The 19,226-nt window shown below is 41.6% G+C and overlaps 1 protein-coding gene across 1 annotated transcript in view; it reads right to left on the bottom strand.

Annotated features, from left to right (window-relative positions):
- The window catches only part of PARN (poly(A)-specific ribonuclease), a 164,850-nt gene that overhangs the window by 15,984 nt on the left and 129,640 nt on the right, over nt 1–19,226 (bottom strand). The window contains exon 23 of the mRNA XM_082670611.1: nt 1,003–1,196. Within this exon, the coding sequence (XP_082526737.1) occupies nt 1,003–1,196 (194 nt within the window). The remainder of the gene's footprint in view (nt 1–1,002; nt 1,197–19,226) is intronic.

Raw genomic sequence — 19,226 nt, 5'->3', positions numbered from 1 at the left:
GAAATATATACACTAATATGTATAAAATAGATAACTAATAAGAACCTGCTGTATAAAAAATAAATTCGTTTAAAAAAAACAGAAAAAATAAAGATAAAAAAAAATAAAAGCATGAAGTGCAGTGCAGGGTCATCAGCAAACACCTGGTCAGCAGTGGCTGTAATTTCTGTCACCATGTCTGCTAGCTGACCAGGTTCTGGCCCGATCTCCTGAGCAGGGCCTTTCACAGATGCTGGCTTCCCAGCAAGCCCCTTCCTTGCCTGGTACTCGGGTCCTGCAGAGGGTCTGTGCACCAAGGGCTGGGTTAGCTCATGGGGCCTCCACAGCATGTCTGGAGGACAGAGAGGATACGGGACTTGGTTCACCTTCTCATTCTGCTCTTACTAGCTACCTGGACCTGCATATTTCTTCGCCTCTCTGAGTCCAGACTTCTGCATCACTAAAACAAGGATGAGTCCCTATGTCAGGGCTGTTGTGAGAATGAAATTCAATCAGGAAAGAGAAGGCTCCAGTGTCTAGCACACAGTAGGCATACAACATGTGTTCATTTACTGTTTCTTTTACTCCTTACATAATTCTGCTTACGAGAGAAATTCAGGTGGCCTGGGGTTTTGCTGGGAACAGTGAAAACTCTGCTACTGAAAATAACACATGTAGGAGTAGGCCTCTGTGCAAATTCACATATACATTTAAAATATTGAGGTGACTTTACATACATCAGCAAAGCCTCTAAACCGTGGAGGACAGAGAGAAGGTTACCAAAACAGACTTAACCATCTTTAACAAGGAGGCCCCCACCAAGCCTCACTCTATCAAGAGCCAGGGCTTTTCGGAGATTCCTCAAATTAAATTAAAATGATCTGAAAAACATCTGGTCCCGTTTTAGGCTACATGGGCTTTGTTATCGACTGAAGCCCTGCTATAATCTCTCCCCCCAAATAAGAGTTTCTAGAACATTAAAGAAGACACAGCTCTAGAACCTTAGTGAGATTCAATACACACCTGTCGGAGAAAGGTCCTTCTTCATCCTTTTTAATTTCTTGGCCTTTTTCCTTCCCTCTGAGAGGGATTCTGCACAGGGATCTGTCTGCTCAAGTTCAGTGTCAGAAATCTCCCCTGATACTCTGGCCTCCAGGACACCTTCTGCTTGACTGGGACTCAGATTTCTCTTTCCTACTGTGCTGGTGGCTGTGAGACTGAAATGCAAGTGGAACAACATGAAAGGTGTTGAGAGTAAGTGGAAGACCAAACCTATAAAAATATTTTAACACTCTTAATTCTATTAACACTTAACTAGCAATCAAACAACATGGGTAGCTGCTGCCTGGAGGTGCAAGTTAAAGACCTTACTGTGAACTGAAGTCTGAAAGTTTATCCACAACAAGCTTATTCAGAAGAAACTTCTACACCAGGCTTGTGCACAGATATACACAAATCTAAGCTGTTCATAGTGTTTAAAAGAAAAAAATTTTAAAGAAAATTCCTGGTCTTTATTTTGATAGAGTTACCCTAACAGAAGAGTAGAATAGTAGAGCAACCATAACAAAATAACAGTCTGGATTACATTAAATCACAAGACAGCATTGTTACTTGCATGCTGCCTGATGGATACACAGTAGAGCAGGAGAATTCTTGAGTCTGCCGGCTGTCACACCGCTCGTGCATTTGAACACTTAAAAGGTATACCCCACCTTCATATAATTCTCTTCCATTCCAAAAAGGTGACTTGTCAAGATTATAATTAAACCTGGCTTCATTTTAAAAGCTTTATAGGATCTGACATGTTGAATTAGATCAGATTACATGTCCTGATTTTCCTTAAGAAAATATGTTCCCTGAATCAGAACTTGATAATAACAGAGACCACAGGGCCAGTGTGAGTCCTGTCTCCTCTAAATGAGTCTTATAAACAGGTTTTTTTTTTATAGCCCCCACGTTATGAAAAGCATAAAGAATCTAGTCATTCCCCCTAAGGGAGGCCATTCAGGCACAGAGTGGGGTGCGGAGAGGGAGAGAGAGAGAACATGAGCAAGCTCCTGTGTCAGCCCTCCCTAGGAAGTGAACGCTTTATTTTATTTTTAAATATATTTATTTATTTACTTTATTTTTGGCTGCATTGGGTCTTGGTTGCTGTGAGTGGGCTTTTTCTCTAGTTGTGGCAAGTGGGGGCTACTCTTCATTGCAGTGCGCAGGCTTCTCATTGCGGTGGCTTCGTGTGGAGCATGGGCTCTAGGCATCCGGGCTTCAGTAGTTGTGGCACATGGGCTCAGTAGTTGTGGCACGTGGGCTCAGTAGTTGTGGATTGCGGGCTCTAGAGTGCAGGCTCAGTAGCTGTGGTGCACGGGCTTAGTTGCTCCATGGCATTTGGGATCTTCCTGGACCAGGGGCTCAAACACGTGTCCCCTGCAATGGCAGGCGGATTCTTAACCACTGTGCCACCAGCAAAGTCCCGAAGTGAACGCTTTAAAATGTTACATATCAAAAACTTGGGGGACTTCCCTGGTGGTCCAGTAGTTAAGACTCTGCGCTCCCAATGCTGGTGGCAGGGTTCGATCCCTGGTCAGGGAACTACATCCCACACGCATGCCGCAACTAAGGGTTCGCATGCCACAGCTAAGGAGCCTGCCTGCCGCAACTAAGACCCGGCGCAGCCAAATTAAAAAACAAGAACAAAAACAAAAAACTCGGGCTACCCGATGATTCAAGTTCTGCAATGTTACTCTTCCCTGTTCCTTACTTCCTCACTCATGTGAAGAAGGTGGTGGTGCTCAGAAGCCATAGGAAGCAGAACAGAGAGAGCTCAGAGCAGATGGCCTGTTAAGCCTGGCTGGCCAGCCTCCCGCTGTCATCTCTTCACCTGTGTTATATGCAGCTTTTGGAAACATCTTTTATTGAGGGGATATGAAGAAAAGGAGAATACCAAAGGTAGTATTTTGGGGGGAGAGTTATTAGAAATTCATGCTAGGGGACTTCCAGGAAGATGGCGGAAGAGTAAGACGCGGAGATCACCTTCCTCCCCACAGATACACCAGAAATACATCTACGCGTGGAACAACTCCTACGGAGCACCCACTGAACGCTGGCAGAAGACCTCAGACCTCCCAAAAGGCAAGGAACCCCCCCACGTACCTGGTTAGGGCAAAAGAAAAAAATAAACAGAGACAAAAGGATAGGGACGGGTCCTGCACCAGCAGGAGAGAGCTGTGAAGGAGGAGAAGTGTCCACACACTAGGAAGCCCCTTCGCGGCGGAGATTTCGGGTGGCGGAGTGGGGGAGCTTCGGCGGCGGAGACTGCGGGTGGCAGAGTGGGGGAGCTTGGGAGCCGCGGAGGAGAGCACAGCAACAGGGGTGCGGAGGGCAAAGCGGAGAGATTCCAGCGCAGAGGATCGGGGCCGACCGGCACTCACCAGCCGAGAGGCTTGTCTGCTCGCCCGCCAGGGCGGGCGGGGCTGGGAGCTGAGGCTCTGGCTTCTGTCGGAGCGCCGGGAGAGGACTGAGGTTGGCGGCGTGAACACAGCCTGCAGGGCGTTAGTGCACCGCGGCTAGCCGGGAGGGAGTCTGGGGAAAAGTCTGGACCTGCCGAAGAGGCAAGAGACTTTTTCTTCCCTTTTTGTTTCCTGGTGCACGAGGAGAGGGGATTAAGAACGCTGCTTAAGAGAGCTCCAGAGACGGGCGCGAGGGGCGGCTAAAAGCGCGGAGCCCAGAGACAGACATGAGACGCTAAGGCCGCTGCTGCCGCCACCAAGAAGCCTGTGTGCGAACACAGGTCACTATCCACACCCCCTTCCGGGGAGCCTGTGCAGCCCGCCACTGCCAGGGTCCCGGGATCCAGGGACAACTACCCCGGGAGAACGCACGGCGCGCCTCAGGCTGCAACGTCACGCTGGCCTCTGCCGCCGCAGGCCCACCCCGCACTCCGTGACCCTCCCTACCCCGGCCTGAGTGAGCCAGAGCCTCCGAATCAGCGGCTCCTTTAACCCCGTCCTGTCTGAGCAAAGAACAGACGCCCTCCTGCGACCTACACGCAGAGGTGGGGCCAAATCCAAAGCTGAGCCCCTGGGAGCTGTGAGAACAAAGCAGAGAAAGGGAAATCTCTCCCAGCAGCCTCAGAAGCAGCGGATTAAAGCTCCACTATCAACTTGATGTACCCTGCATCTGTGGAATACATGAATAGACAACGAATCATCCCAAATTAAGGAGCGGTGTGGATGAAAGGCTCTTGGTGCTGCAGCCAGGAGTTAGTGCTGTGCCTCTGAGGTGGGAGAGCCAACTTCAGGACACTGGTCCACAAGAGGCCTCCCAGCTGCACATAATACCAAACGGCGAAAATCTCCCAGAGATCTCCATCTCAACGCCAGCACCCAGCTTCACTCAACGACCAGCAAGCTACACTGCTGGACATCCTATGCCAAACAACTAGCAAGACAGGAACACAACCCCACCCATTAGCAGAGAGGCTGCCCAAAATCATAATAAGTCTACAGACACCCCAAAACACACCACCAGACGTGGACCTGCCCACCAGAAAGACAAGATCCAGCCTCATCCACCAGAACACAGGCACTAGTACCCTCCACCAGGAAGCCTACACAACCCACTGAACCAACCTTAGCCACTGGGGACCAACACAAAAAACAACAGGAACTACGAACCTTCAGCCTGCAAAAAGGAGACCCCAAACACAGTAAGATAAGCAAAATGAAAAGACAGAAAAACACACAGCAGATGAAGGAGCAAGATAAAAACCCACCAGACCTAACAAATGAAGAGGAAATAGGCAGTCTGCCTGAAAAAGAATTCAGAATAATGATAGTAAAAATGATCCAAAATCTTGGAAATAGAATGGACAAAATGCAAGAATCAGTTAACAAGGACCTAGAAGAACTAAAGATGAAACAAACAATGATGAACAACACAATAGATGAAATGAAAAATACTCTAGATGGGATCAATAGCAGAATAACTGAGGCAGAAGAACGGATAAGTGACCTGGAAGATAAAGTAGTGGAAATAACTACTGCAGAGCAGAATAAAGAAAAAAGAATGAAAAGAACTGAGGACAGTCTCAGAGACCTCTGGGACAACATTAAACGCACAAACATTCGAATTATAGGGGTTCCAGAAGAAGAAGAGAAAAAGAAAGGGACTGAGAAAATATTTGAAGAGATTATAGTTGAAAACTTCCCTAATATGGGAAAGGAAATAGTTAATCAAGTCCAGAAAGCACAGAGAGTCCCATACAGGATAAATCCAAGGAGAAATACGCCAAGACACATATTAATCAAACTGTCAAAAATTAAATACAAAGAAAGCATATTAAAAGCAGCAAGGGAAAAACAACAAATAACACACAAGGGAATCCCCATAAGGTTAACAGCTGATCTTTCAGCAGAAACTCTGCAAGCCAGAAGGGAGTGGCAGGACATATTGAAAGTGTTGAAGGAGAAAAACCTGCAACCAAGATTACTCTACCCAGCAACGATCTCATTCAGATTTGATGGAGAAATTAAAACCTTTACAGACAAGCAAAAGCTGAGAGAGTTCAGCACCACCAAACCAGCTCTACAACAACTGCTAAAGGAACTTCTCTAGGCAAGAAACACAAAAGAAGGAAAAGACCTACAATAACGAACCCAAAACAATTAAGAAAATGGGAATGGGAACACACATATCGATAATTACCTTAAATGTAAATGGACTAAATGCTCCCACCAAAAGACACAGATTGGCTGAATGGATACAAAAACAAGACACATATATTTGCTGTCTACAAGAGACCCACTTCAGACCTAGAGACACATACAGACTGAAAGTAAGGGGATGGAAAAAGGTATTTCATGCAAATGGAAACCAAAAGAAAGCTGGAGTAGCAATTCTCATATCAGACAAAATAGACTTTAAAATAAAGACTATTACAAGAGACAAAGAAGGACACTACATAATGATCAAGGGATCGATCCAAGAAGAAGATATAACGATTGTAAATATTTATGCACCCAACATAGGAGCACCTCAATACATAAGGCAAATACAGACAGCCATAAAAGGGGAAATCAACAGTAACACATTCATAGTAGGGGACTTTAACACCCCACTTTCACCAATGGACAGATCATCCAAAATGAAAATAAATAAGGAAACACAAGCTTTAAATGATACATTAAATGAAATGGACTTAATTGATATTTATAGGACATTCCATCCAAAAACAACAGAATACACATTTTTCTCAAGTGCTCATGGAACATTCTCCAGGATAGATCATATCTTGGGTCACAAATCAAGCCTTGGTAAATTTAAGAAAATTGAAATTGTATCAAGTATCTTTTCCGACCACAACGCTATGAGACCAGATATCAATTACAGGAAAAGATCTGTAAAAAATACAAAGACATGGAGGCTAAACAATACACTACTTAATAACGAAGTGATCACTGAAGAAATCAAAGAGGAAATCAAATGACAATGGAGACACGACGACTCAAAATCTATGGGATGCAGCAAAAGCAGTTCTAAGAGGGAAGTTTATAGCAATACAATCCTACCTTAAGAAACAGGAAACATCTCGAATAAACAACCTAACCTTGCACCTAAAGCAATTAGAGAAAGAAGAACAAAAAAACCCCAAAGTTAGCAGGAGGAAAGAAATCATAAAAATCAGATCAGAAATAAATGAAAAAGAAATGAAGGAAACGATAGCAAAGATCAATAAAACTAAAAGCTGGTTCTTTGAAAGGATAAACAAAATTGATAAACCATTAGCCAGACTCATCAAAAAAAAAAGGGAGAAGACTCAAATCAATAGAATTAGAAATGAAAAAGGAGAAGTAACAACTGACACTGCAGAAATACAAAAGATCATGAGAGATTACTACAAGCAACTCTATGCCAATAAAATGGACAACCTGGAAGAAATGGACAAATTCTTAGAAAGGCACAACCTGCCAAGATTGAATCAGGAAGAAACAGAAAATATGAACAGACCAATCACAAGCACTGAAATTGAGACAGTGATTAAAAATCTTCCAACAAGCAAAAGCCCAGGACCAGATGGCTTCACAGGCGAATTCTATCAAACATTTAGAGAAGAGCTATCACCTATCCTTCTCAAACTCTTCCAAAATATAGCAGAGGGAGGAACACTCCCAAACTCATTCTACGAGGCCACCATCACCCTGATACCAAAACCAGACAAGGATGTCACAAAGAAAGAAAACTACAGGCTAATACCACTGATGAACATAGATGCAAAAATCCTCAACAAAATACTAGCAAACAGAATCCAACAGCACATTAAACGGATCATACACCATGATCAAGTGGGGTTTATTCCAGGAATGCAAGGATTCTTCAATATACGCAAATCAATCAACGTGATACACCATATTAACAAATTGAAGGAGAAAAACCATATGATCATCTCAATAGATGCAGAGAAAGCTTTTGACAAAATTCAACACCCATTTATGATAAAAACCCTGCAGAAAGTAGGCATAGAGGGAACTTTCCTCAACATAATAAAGGCCATATATGACAAACCCACAGCCAACATCGTCCTCAATGGTGAAAAACTGAAAGCATTTCCACTAAGATCAGGAACAAGACAAGGTTGCCCACTCTCACCACTCTTATTCAACATAGTTTTGGAAGTTTTAGCCACAGCAATCGGAGAAGAAAAGGAAATAAAAGGAATCCAAATCGGAAAAGAAGTAGTAAAGCTGTCACTCTTTGCAGATGACATGATACTCTACATAGAGAATCCTAAAGATGCTACCAGAAAACTACTAGAGCTAATCAATGAATTTGGTAAAGTAGCAGGATACAAAATTAATGCACAGAAATCTCTGGCATTCCTATACACTAATGATGAAAAATCTGAAAGTGAAATCAAGAAAACACTCCCATTTACCACTGCAACAAAAAGAATAAAATATCTAGGAATAAACCTACCTAAGGAAACAAAAGACCTGTATGCAGAAAATTATAAGACACTGATGAAAGAAATTAAAGATGATACAAATAGATGGAGAGATATACCATGTTCTTGGATTGGAAGAATCAACATTGTGAAAATGACTCTACTACCCAAAGCAATCTACAGATTCAATGCAATCCCTATCAAACTACCACTGGCATTTTTCACAGAACTAGAACAAAAAATTTCACAATTTGTGTGGAAACACAAAAGACCCCGAATAGCCAAAGCAATCTTGAGAACGAAAAACGGAGCTGGAGGAATCAGGCTTCCTGACTTCAGACTATACTACAAAGCTACAGTAATCAAGACAGTATGGTACTGGCACAAAAACAGAAATATAGATCAATGGAACAAGATAGAAAGCCCAGAGATAAACCCACGCACATATGGTCACCTTATCTTTGATAAAGGAGGCAGGAATGTACAGTGGAGAAAGGACAGCCTCTTCAATAAGTGGTGCTGGGAAAACTGGACAGCTACATGTAAAAGTATGAGATTAGATCACTCCCTAACACCATACACAAAAATAAGCTCAAAATGGATTAAAGACCTAAACGTAAGGCCAGAAAGTATCAAACTCTTAGAGGAAAACGTAAGCAGGACACTCTATGACATAAATCACAGCAAGGTCCTTTTTGACCCACCTCCTAGAGAAATGGAAATAAAAACAAAAGTAAACAAATGGGACCTAATGAAACTTAAAAGCTTTTGCGCAGCAAAGGAAACCATAAAGAAGACCAAAAGACAACCCTCAGAATGGGAGAAAATATTTGCAAATGAAGCAACTGACAAAGGATTAATCTCCAAAATTTATAAGCAGCTCATGCAGCTTAATAACAAAAAAACAAACAACCCAATCCAAAAATGGGCAGAAGACCTAAATAGACATTTCTCCAAAGAAGATATACAGAGTGCCAACAAACACATTAAAGAATGCTCAACATCACTAATCATTAGAGAAATGCAAATCAAAACTACAATGAGATATCATCTCACACCAGTCAGAATGGCCATCATCAAAAAATCTAGAAACAATAAATGCTGGAGAGGGTGTGGACAAAAGGGAACCCTCTTACACTGTTGGTGGGAATGTAAATTGATACAGCCACTGTGGAGAACAGTATGGAGGTTCCTTAAAAAACTACAAATAGAACTACCATATGACCCAGCAATCCCACTACTGGGCATATACCCTGAGAAAACCATAATTCAAAAAGAGTCATGTACCAAAATGTTCATTGCAGCTCTATTTACAATAGCCCAGAGATGGAAACAACCTAAGTGTCCGTCAACAGATGAATGGATAAAGAAGATGTGGCACATATATACAATGGAATATTACTCAGCCATAAAAAGAAACGAAATTGAGCTATTTGTAATGAGGTGGATAGACCTAGAGTCTGTCATACAGAGTGAAGTAAGTCAGAAAAAGAGCGACAAATACCGTATGCTAACACATATATATGGAATTTAAGAAAAAAAAATGTCATGAAAAACCTAGGGGTGAAACAGGAATAAAGACACAGACTTACTAGAGAATGGACTTGAGGCTATAGGGAGGGGGAAGGGTAAACGGTGACAAAGCGAGAGAGAGGCATAGACATATATACACTACCAAACGTAAGGTAGATAGCTAGTGGGAAGCAGCCGCATAGCACAGGGAGATCAGCTCGGTGCTTTGTGACCACCTGGATGGGTGGGATAGGGAGGGTGGGAGGGAGGGAGATGCAAGTGGGAAGAGATATGGGAACATATGTATATATATAACTGATTCATTTTGTTGTGAAGCTGAAACTAACATACCATTGTAAAGCAATTATACTCCAATAAAGATGTTAAAATGAAAAAAAAAAAGAAATTCATGCTGAAGTTCACTGTTTAAAAACTGATAATACCTTTAAAATTTTCTTAAAGACGAAAACAATTTTCAGCCGGTTTCAGAAAATTTGGAAAATTCAGAAAGTGTTAAGTAAGAAAATAGTAAGGACACACCTATCCATTGTGAAAGGGTAAGAGGCCTAAATATTCCTCTGTGCTGTAAACCCTGGAACCTCGCAGCCTCTGAGATGTAAATGTTTAATGAAAACTCAGCTGGAACCACCAGCATTCAAAGTACTTCAAGAAATACAAAGTCCTGAAATAGCCCCAACTGCACATAGGAATCTAGCAGATGATAAAGGTGGTATCTCAAATTACCGGGGCAGAGATGAACTTCCAAAAAAATGGTGGTGGGACAACAGGAAAAAGATAAGTTAGGCCCATCCTTCACCCATAAAAAAGAAAAAAATGCCAAAATGGATTAGATATCTAAATGTGAAAAATGAAACTATACAAATACTGAAGGAAAACATGGAAGAATTCCTCTAAAACCTGGGTGTCGAAAAAGGCTTTACTATAACTCACAATCCAAATTTATAAGAAGATTTATAAATTTGATCACATAAAAATCTTTTGCATGGCTATCAATAACATGAGCAAAGTCAAATGACAAACCAGGAGAAAATATTTGTAACATATATCACAGATAAAGGGCTAATGTCCCTAATACACAAGTAACACTCAAAATTGAAGAAAAAAACCCCAAAATCCTACAGGAAAATGGGCAAAGCTATGAATAAATAGCTCACCACACACACACACACACACACACACACACACACACACACACGCACACACACGCACACACATACACACACACACACCCATTAAACACATGAAAAGATGTTCAATTCCATTCATGATGCAAAATAAAATGATACTGAAATATCATTTCTCACCCACTAGATTGGCAAAAATATCCAAAAGATTGATGAAATATTCTGTTGTTGAGAGTGGGGAAATAGGCACTCATACATTGCTGGTGACAATGAAAAATGGTACAACTCACTCTTACAGAAGGGAATGTGGCACTATTTAACAAAACTTTATATCCATTTACTCTTTGAGCCAGCAATCCCACTTCTAGGAATTCAGAAGATGCACCTCCAACAATGCAAAAATACTTATGTACAAGATTACTCACTGCAGCTTTATTTGTTTTTATGATACATTATTGCCAAGTTCCTAAATGTCTAAGCATAGGAAATTGGTTGAATAAACTATGCTATGTACAGTCAATGTAACTAAGCAGTTACAAGAAAGAATGAAGATCTCAAAGAACAGATATGAAATTATTTCCAGTGAAGAAAGCAAAGTGCAAAAGGGCAATTTATTCCAGTCTTGGGTGAAATGTCGGGGGGAATACCAAAAAAAAAAATCCTGAACTATTTAGTAGGTTTGCTTCTGTAGTTGAACGAGTGAAGCAATTCTGAAAATATTTGGATACATGATAATGCTCAGCAAATTAGTAAATGTATTCATGTAGTCGGAAGACAGATATGGGGGAAGGCAAGGGAGAACGCTGTGGGGATGTAATGGAACTGGAGATATAGGTCCGGGCTTGGAATTTCTAAAATAAGTATGTGTGTATGTGTGCACGTTTATGTGTACGCATATATGTATGGGAAGTATCTATGTATATCCATGCCCCTATTTCCCAGCTCTGCCCACTGAAAGGACCTAAAAAACAAAAAACCTAATGGCCATAAGCACATCTAGTGTCCAGATTTTAATGTCTAAACCATACCCCACTGAAAAAACAAAGGGCTCCTTGAAGAAGTGCTTGATTACAGGGCTGGGGTAAAAGTTGCACAAGATGAGCTCGGCTGGGGTAAAAGAGGCACAAAATGAGTCCGGAACATCTTGCAATACCAGAAAGTAGGAAACTGCTCAAGAAATGATGGGGCATGTCACAGGGATGTAGGAACCAGGTGGAAAGGGCTCCCACTGGCCAAATATTTGAGCACCAAAATAATTAGGGGGCAGTAATAAATTCTAAACCATTGAAAAAAACAGGAATCTATGGATCTATACCGATACATAATACAGAGAGACAGAGAGAGGAGGGAGAGCTCTTAGTCCTGGTTGAATACTGACTAGGAAATGGTAAAGGTGGAGAGAGAGATGGAGTTGGCAAATCATCCTTTGGCAACCATCACGTGAAGAATGACTGACGCAAAAATCATCAAGAGGTGCTAAATCAGGGGAGATATTTTGATGAAGAGTAGGCTATTTGCATGGTCTTAAAGTGTCTCTCCTGAGACTGATATCCTGAGAAGGACATAGCATCACTTTTGCACATTCTACTCAGGACTGTATAACCTGACCATAATCATGAAGAAACATCAGACAAACCCAAAGGAAAAACACCTTACTGAAAAAAAGTGGGGTGAGGGGCTGGTGTCCTTCAAAAATGTTGTTGTCATAAAAAAGACCAAAGAGACATTGAAAACTAGCTGCAACACATTATGACAGACTGGATCTTATACTAGAGGGAAAAGCCATAAAGATAATATTGGATCAAATAATAAAATGCGATATAAACAGTAGATTACAGTATTATATCAATGTTAAATTACCGAGGTTGATAACTATACTACAGTTACACAAGAAACTATTAAGGACCATGATGTATCTAACTTCCTCTTAGATGGTTCAGAAAAAAACAAGTGTGTTGGGGGCTGCGGTATGGAGAGAAAAAGGGAGAGAAGGCAACACAGAGTGTTTATATACAGAGAGAGGAAGGGGAAGGGTGGAAGAGAGAGCGTATGCACACAAAGCAAAAAACAGCAAAATGTTAACAATCAAGGTAGCCGGATAAAGAATATATGGGTGTTCTTTGTAATATTTGTGACTTTTACAGAGTTTGAAATTATTTCCAAGTTAAAAGCAAAACAAAACAAAACAAACTGGAGGAAGCATGATGTTTAAACAAATAAGGAGAAGTAAATTTCATTGAGGATTATCTTCTTTTTTTCTAATTTAATTTTTCTGGCTGCACTACGCGGCACGCGGGATCTTAGTTCCCCGACCAGAGATTGAACCCATGCTCCCTGCAGTGGAAGCGCGGAGTGCTAACCACTGGGCCACCAGGGAATTCCCTCAAGGAATATCTTCTGATGCCTGCTTGCTGTGGCACAATCTAGGACTGAACTCTGTGTGTGCTTACACATGACTAATAAGTATATCGCCAGCCTAGAGATACGTGGAAGAAGCTGCCTTGACCCATTAACAGAATGTCTCATCTGATACAAGAGTCCCTTTCCAGACAGCCAGGCTGGAAAGGATCCCTCGGAGTCGGCATCTGTGCCTCTTCATTCTTCAGTGCCTGAGCCCGTCAGCTCATCCCCTCATTTAACCAATATTCTACCCACATGATGAGCACCTCCCATGGGCCACACCTCCAAATGCCCTCCAGTCCTGCTCGTTTTACTCTCAGCCACCATTCCAGCTCTTTCCTCACGCTGCTGTCGGGCGCTCTTCCTATCTTGCCCCTTGACTCTTAAAACAGGATCCTAATTGGCTAGTCCCCCCTGTCCTACTCTTCCCAGCCTCCCTTGCCCTTCAAACCCATTCCTCCCAATGTTAGCAAACTTCTTCCAAAGCAGAGATTTGATCAGATACTCCCAGCTGCAAGACTTCCACGGCTCTCTACCGCCAACCTGAATTTTAACTGCTTGGCACAGCAACCAGGACCCTCTGTCATCTGGGTCCCCGTCGGCTTTTCTAGCTTTATCTTCCACAAGGCAGTCAAGTTGCAAAGACAGTATCTGTTCACTTTAATGAATTCCATGACATGCACTCTTCCACCTAGTCCACTGTCCCAGTGGTGGGCTTATCTGCCCCCATACACCCTATATTTCCCAACGGACGTTGCTGCCCGTGCTCCGCAACGAGAAGCCACCGCAGTGAGAAACCCGTGCACTGCACTGAAGAGTAGCCCCCGCTCGCCGCAACTAGAGAAAACCCACACGCAGCAACGAGGACCCAACGCAGCCAAAAATAAATAAATAAATAAATAAATAAAATTTTAGGGGTTAGCTCGGTAAAGTAAGATATAATAATAAATGTATGGGTTACTTTTTTTTTGCTGGGCGTGGGCTTTCTCTAGTTGTGGCGAGCGGGGGCTACTCTTCATTGCAGTGTGCAGGCTTCTCATTATGGTGTCTTCTCCTATTGAGGAGCACAGGCTCTAGGCATGCGGGCTTCAGTAGTTATGGCTTGTGGGCTCTAGAGCGCAGGCTCAGTAGTTGTGGCACAAGGGCTTAGTTGCTGTGTGGCATGTGGGATCTTCCCGGACCAGGGCTCAAACCCCTATCCCCTGTATTGGCAGGCAGATTCTTAACCACTGCGCCACCAGAGAAGTCCCTGGGTTACTATTATTATGAACCAATATACTATGACAAAATTATATATTTCAAAAACATGTAAAAATAATCTCTACCTGATACAGACATTTAATAACAGAAAACATTAAAAGAATAAAACATTAACACTAAGTGGATGGCCAATAAATATCAGTTAAAAATTGAAAGATGTCACAGATGTTTATTATTTAAAGTTATTCTTAAATGAGATTTTAAAACACACAAGCATTAATATTTGTCACAAGACAATATTCCAGATAGAGAAAAGATTCTCTCATGTTATGCTGATGTTGATCAAACTGTTCCGAGTGTTTCCAAAGCAAATACAAGTTGGGTGTTAAACTACATATTGCTTTATATTAGCTCATCTCCTTTTTTATTAAAAAAATTTTTTTTTAGTTGTGGCATGTGGGATCTTCAGTTGCGGCATGCGGGATCCTTAGTTGCAGCATGTGGGATCCACCTCCCCGACCAGGGATCGAACCCAGGCTCCCTGCATTGGGAGTGCGGAGCCCTAGCCACTGGACCACCAACGAAGTCCCTCATTTCCTTTTTTAGAGATGAAAATATTTTGTCTGCTTGCCTTGATTTTCGTTTTGCTGTTAAAACTGATACCGCTTGTCCTAATTCAGATTTTAGATCGAATGATTTTACACTGGAGTATTCCACAGTGACATTTACATTTTGTCTCTGAATTTCGTCTATAAAAGTATTTACCAAGAACTGTAGCCTACTGCAAATATTCAAACACTGAAACACTATTGGATTCTATTAAGACAACGTAACATTCGGATATCCTAGCAAGGTTAACAGTACATGTTTCAAAACTGCCAATTTAAGGACTGCTTCCGAAACTTACTTCTTGGAACAAGATTCGCAGGATTTTTATAAAGTGTACTGCTGTATGTAATCTCGTTAATATATTCTTATTTACAAGAATGATTCACTGTTAGTAGCAGACAAGGCCACAAACACACACTTAACAACATGGCAACAGTGACAAGCAAGAATGACTGATTTGATTGTGGCCCTTTCTCTCCTACCTGCTCCTGTCCTGATTTCAGAAATGTTGACCGTAACCTTTGACAGTGATTCCATGCTTGCTTTCAACCTTATGTCAGAGAATTCCTTTGAACTAGTAATGCCTATGCTGATGGTTAAAGTTTAATTCCCACAGATTTTGCCCCTTTATCTTAATTTCTCAACTGATATTTCTCATGATTTGGAATAACACATAAATGTCCCCAGAGATGCCGGGGAGGAACTGGTGAATGGCAACCCTATTGGAAATCAACTGACCACAAACTGGACTCTCTATTCTGTGTCATCATCTATTTGTCTTCCCTTATGCCAGAACCATACGGTTTTTAGTCCCGTAGCTTTCAAGTAAGTCTTAAAGACAGAATAAGTCCTTTAGTTGGCTGGGAAGTTCATGCTGCTGGATAAAATAATAACCACCTTTCATTTTAAAGGGCCGCCCAGTTTACAAAATTCTCTCATTTGATACTTGTCTATAATCATTTGAAGCTGAACATGTGTTTTCACTCCCATTTTACAGGCAAGAAACCTCATCCTCAGAATGAGTGACTTCCCCCAGGTTGTGTGGCTGGTCTGGTAGATCTGAGGGTGTCCTCCAAGCCGAGTGCTCTTTGAAACACTTCACAGCCTTGCTCCCCACCCCATCTTCCCAGGGCAAAATGAACTGGAAAAATCTGGGGAAGTGGGAGCTAGGAAGTGCATTTTTATTGTTTTCACAAACTCTCATGCTGAATTCAGATTCCACGAGCATGACTGTTCCTGTGTTTTTGGGCACGGTCTGGATGGATGAGGGGAGGATGTCAGATAGCCTAGGCCCAATTCAGAAGGCAATTCCTTAGAGATGGCTGATCAACTGTGATTCTTATTTCTAATAAAGAAGTTGAGTTTGAAAAGCAAAATCAACATTAAGTACGGCATGTCTGTATGATAGTACCCAGGAATAAAGAACATCTCTTGTGGAATGAATGGTGGGGGGTGGAGAGAATATACAAATGTGTTGTATATGTGACTACTCAGTTTATTTATAAATTAGCCTAAAGGAGAGAAAACTTGGTTCTGGGTTACAAAGAAACCATGGCATTCAATCAGAAAAACTTTTTATAAGAATGTGGTTTGAACCTGGTTAAACAATCCCTTATTGCTAACTCACTTTAATTCAACACAGAAAAGATTAATCAATAACAAACATGAAAGACATTAATACAAATTCCTAAATTTAAGAACCTACACTCAACATACAATTAATTGGAGCTGAATTCAGAACATCTGAAATTTTCAGAGGCTAGGATGAAATTTAATTTTGCAACTAAAATTTACTTTTGGATCCAATGAAAGGATTTACTAATCATGCCAGTAATACAATCAAACCAAAACGACTCCTCCCCATACCAAAAGCCCAACTACTTTAGAAGATAAACTGCTTTTTAAAAATTTCCAGGAAGTTAAACACGACCAATTGAACGCAGGTATTTATCTGTAGGGAGACAGAAATATCCTTACAAAGGCACAGAGAACAGGAGAGGCAGCAGGAGAGGACGGGATGTCAGCTCACCTTGGTGACACTCTCTCTGGAGAGGACAAGTAAGAAGAAGAGTGCCAAAGAGTGTTGCAATACAGGGGGGACAGAAATCTAAGTGCTGTATAAAAAGCTGATGCACCCGATAGAGCCCTGCAAAGTCTCAGCAAATAACAGGCACCAGATCCCTGGAAGAAGCAGATGATAAGATGATAAGGACTGTGCTACGCCAACAGGGGGAAAGGCTGTCCTAGGATCCTCACCCCCATCCCTGTGAAGCCAGGGGACTAGCATTCCCCCGAGGCCAATAGGAGCTGGACAGGAGGTTTTATCTCTGGAGAAACTGATCCCCTCAGAGAGGCACCAAGTCCAGCAGTGGAGAGTGGGATCAAGCACTTAAGAACTTTCTAAATGGGGAAGTAGCATCCTCCACATACTGAGAAGTGACGTCTCCAGCTTCCTTCCACCAATCAGTACCCAGAGCACCAGCAGTCAGGCTTATCTCCCCCAAGCTGCAAATCAGAAAATCAATTTCTAAAAGAACTGAGTCGTTACAGCTAGTATCATACTTAATGCTGAATGCTTTTGCCCTAAGATCAGGAACAAGACACCGATGTTGGCTCTTGCCACTTTTATTCAACACTGTACTAGAGGCCCTTGCCAGTGCAATAAGGCAAGAGAAAGAAATGAAATTCATAAGGTCCAATGGACAGAGATAAATACGATTGCCTTTTTTTACAGACATGATTGTCTAAACAGAAAATACCAGTCTACAAAAAGTTATTAGAACTAATAAGTGAATTTAGTAAGATCCAAGGATACAAAGTCAAAATAGATAAACCAACTGCATTTCTTTCTATTAGCAATGAACGAATGGAAATTGAACTTTAAAAATATATGACTTACAATAGCATCGAAAAGTAAAATACTTAGGGGCAACTTCAGTAAAGCATATGTAAAATTTGCATAATGGAAAATATAATACTCCGCTATGAGAAATCAAAGAAAACCTAAATAAGTGAAAAGATACACCATGTTCATAAGTGGGAAGACTCAATAGAGTTAATTCTCCCCAAAATGATATTATAGATTCAACACAATCCCCATCAAAGTCCCAACAAGCTTTTTGTACAAATCAACAAACTGACTCTAAACTTTTTGTGGAAAAGTGAAGGAATTAGAATAAGCATTGTTTTGGCTTCCCTGGTGGCACAGTGGTTAAGAATCCACCTGCCAATGCAGGGGACATGGGTTCGAGCCCTGGTCCGGGAAGATCCCACATGCTGCAGAGCAACTAAGCCCATGCACCACAACTACTGAGCCCACGAGCCACAACTACTGAGCCCGTGTGCCACAACTACTGAAGCCCATGCGTCTAGAGCCTGTGCTTTGCAACAAGAGAAGCCACTGCAATGAGAAGCCTGCACACCACAACAAAGAGTATCCCCTGCTCTTCACAAGTAGAGAAAGCCCATGCGCAGCAACAAAGACCCAACGGAGCCAAAAATAAATAAATTAAAAAAAAAAAAGAATAAGCACTTTTTAAAAAGAAGAAAATAGTTGAAGGACCTACTATATGATTTCAAGACTCACTATAAAGCTTTAGTATAGGGCTTCCCTGGTGGCGCAGTGGTTGAGAGTCCGTCTGCCGATGCAGGGGACACAGGTTCATGCCCCGGTCCAGGAAGATCCCACAGGCCGCGGAGCGGCTGGGCCCGTGAGTCATGGCCGCTGAGCCTGCACGCTCGGAGCCTGTGCTCCGCAACGGGAGAGGCCACAACAGTGAGAGGCCCACGTACCAAAAAAAAAAAAAAAAAAAAAAAAAAAAGCTTTACTATAAATCAAGACAATGTGGAACTGGTCTAAGGAAAGACATATAGATCAATGGAATACAACAGAATCTAGAAATAGACCACATACAAATATGGCCAACTAGTTTTTGACAAAGGAGTCAAGGTACAGTAATTGAACAGAGAAAGGACAGTATTCTCAAAAAATAGTGCCAGAACAAATGGACAGCTATATGCAAAAAAATGAACTTGTACTCATGCCTCACACTGTACATAAAAATTAACTCAAAATAGATCGTATACCTAAACATGAAACCAAAAAACACTATAAAACTTATAGAAAAAAAAATCTTATGACCCTAGTTTAGCCAAAGATTTCTTAAGTAGATCGCAAAAAGCACAATCCCTAAAGAAAAGCATAAGCCTCAGAGAATATACATAATTACAAAGCCAGCTTCTCATCTCATCACTCTACAGAGCAAAACCATCAGTAAGTTCTGCCTCCAAGAACTTCTCATCCCTTTTTAGTTCTTTCTTAAGTAGTGGATGCCCCCAAATAGTCACATTTTTTTTTTTTTAATAGTCACATTTTTGAAGAAAGGCTTCGAGAGACAAAAACCAAAACAGACCAATATTCAGAGAGGAAAAACTCTGAGGAA

The sequence above is a fragment of the Grampus griseus genome, assembly GCF_964374135.1.
Source record: "Grampus griseus genome assembly, chromosome: 14".
Classification (NCBI taxonomy): Eukaryota; Metazoa; Chordata; class Mammalia; order Artiodactyla; family Delphinidae; genus Grampus; species Grampus griseus.
Note: the sequence above shows the minus strand (reverse complement) of the source record. Positions and strands in the feature narration are given on the sequence as shown.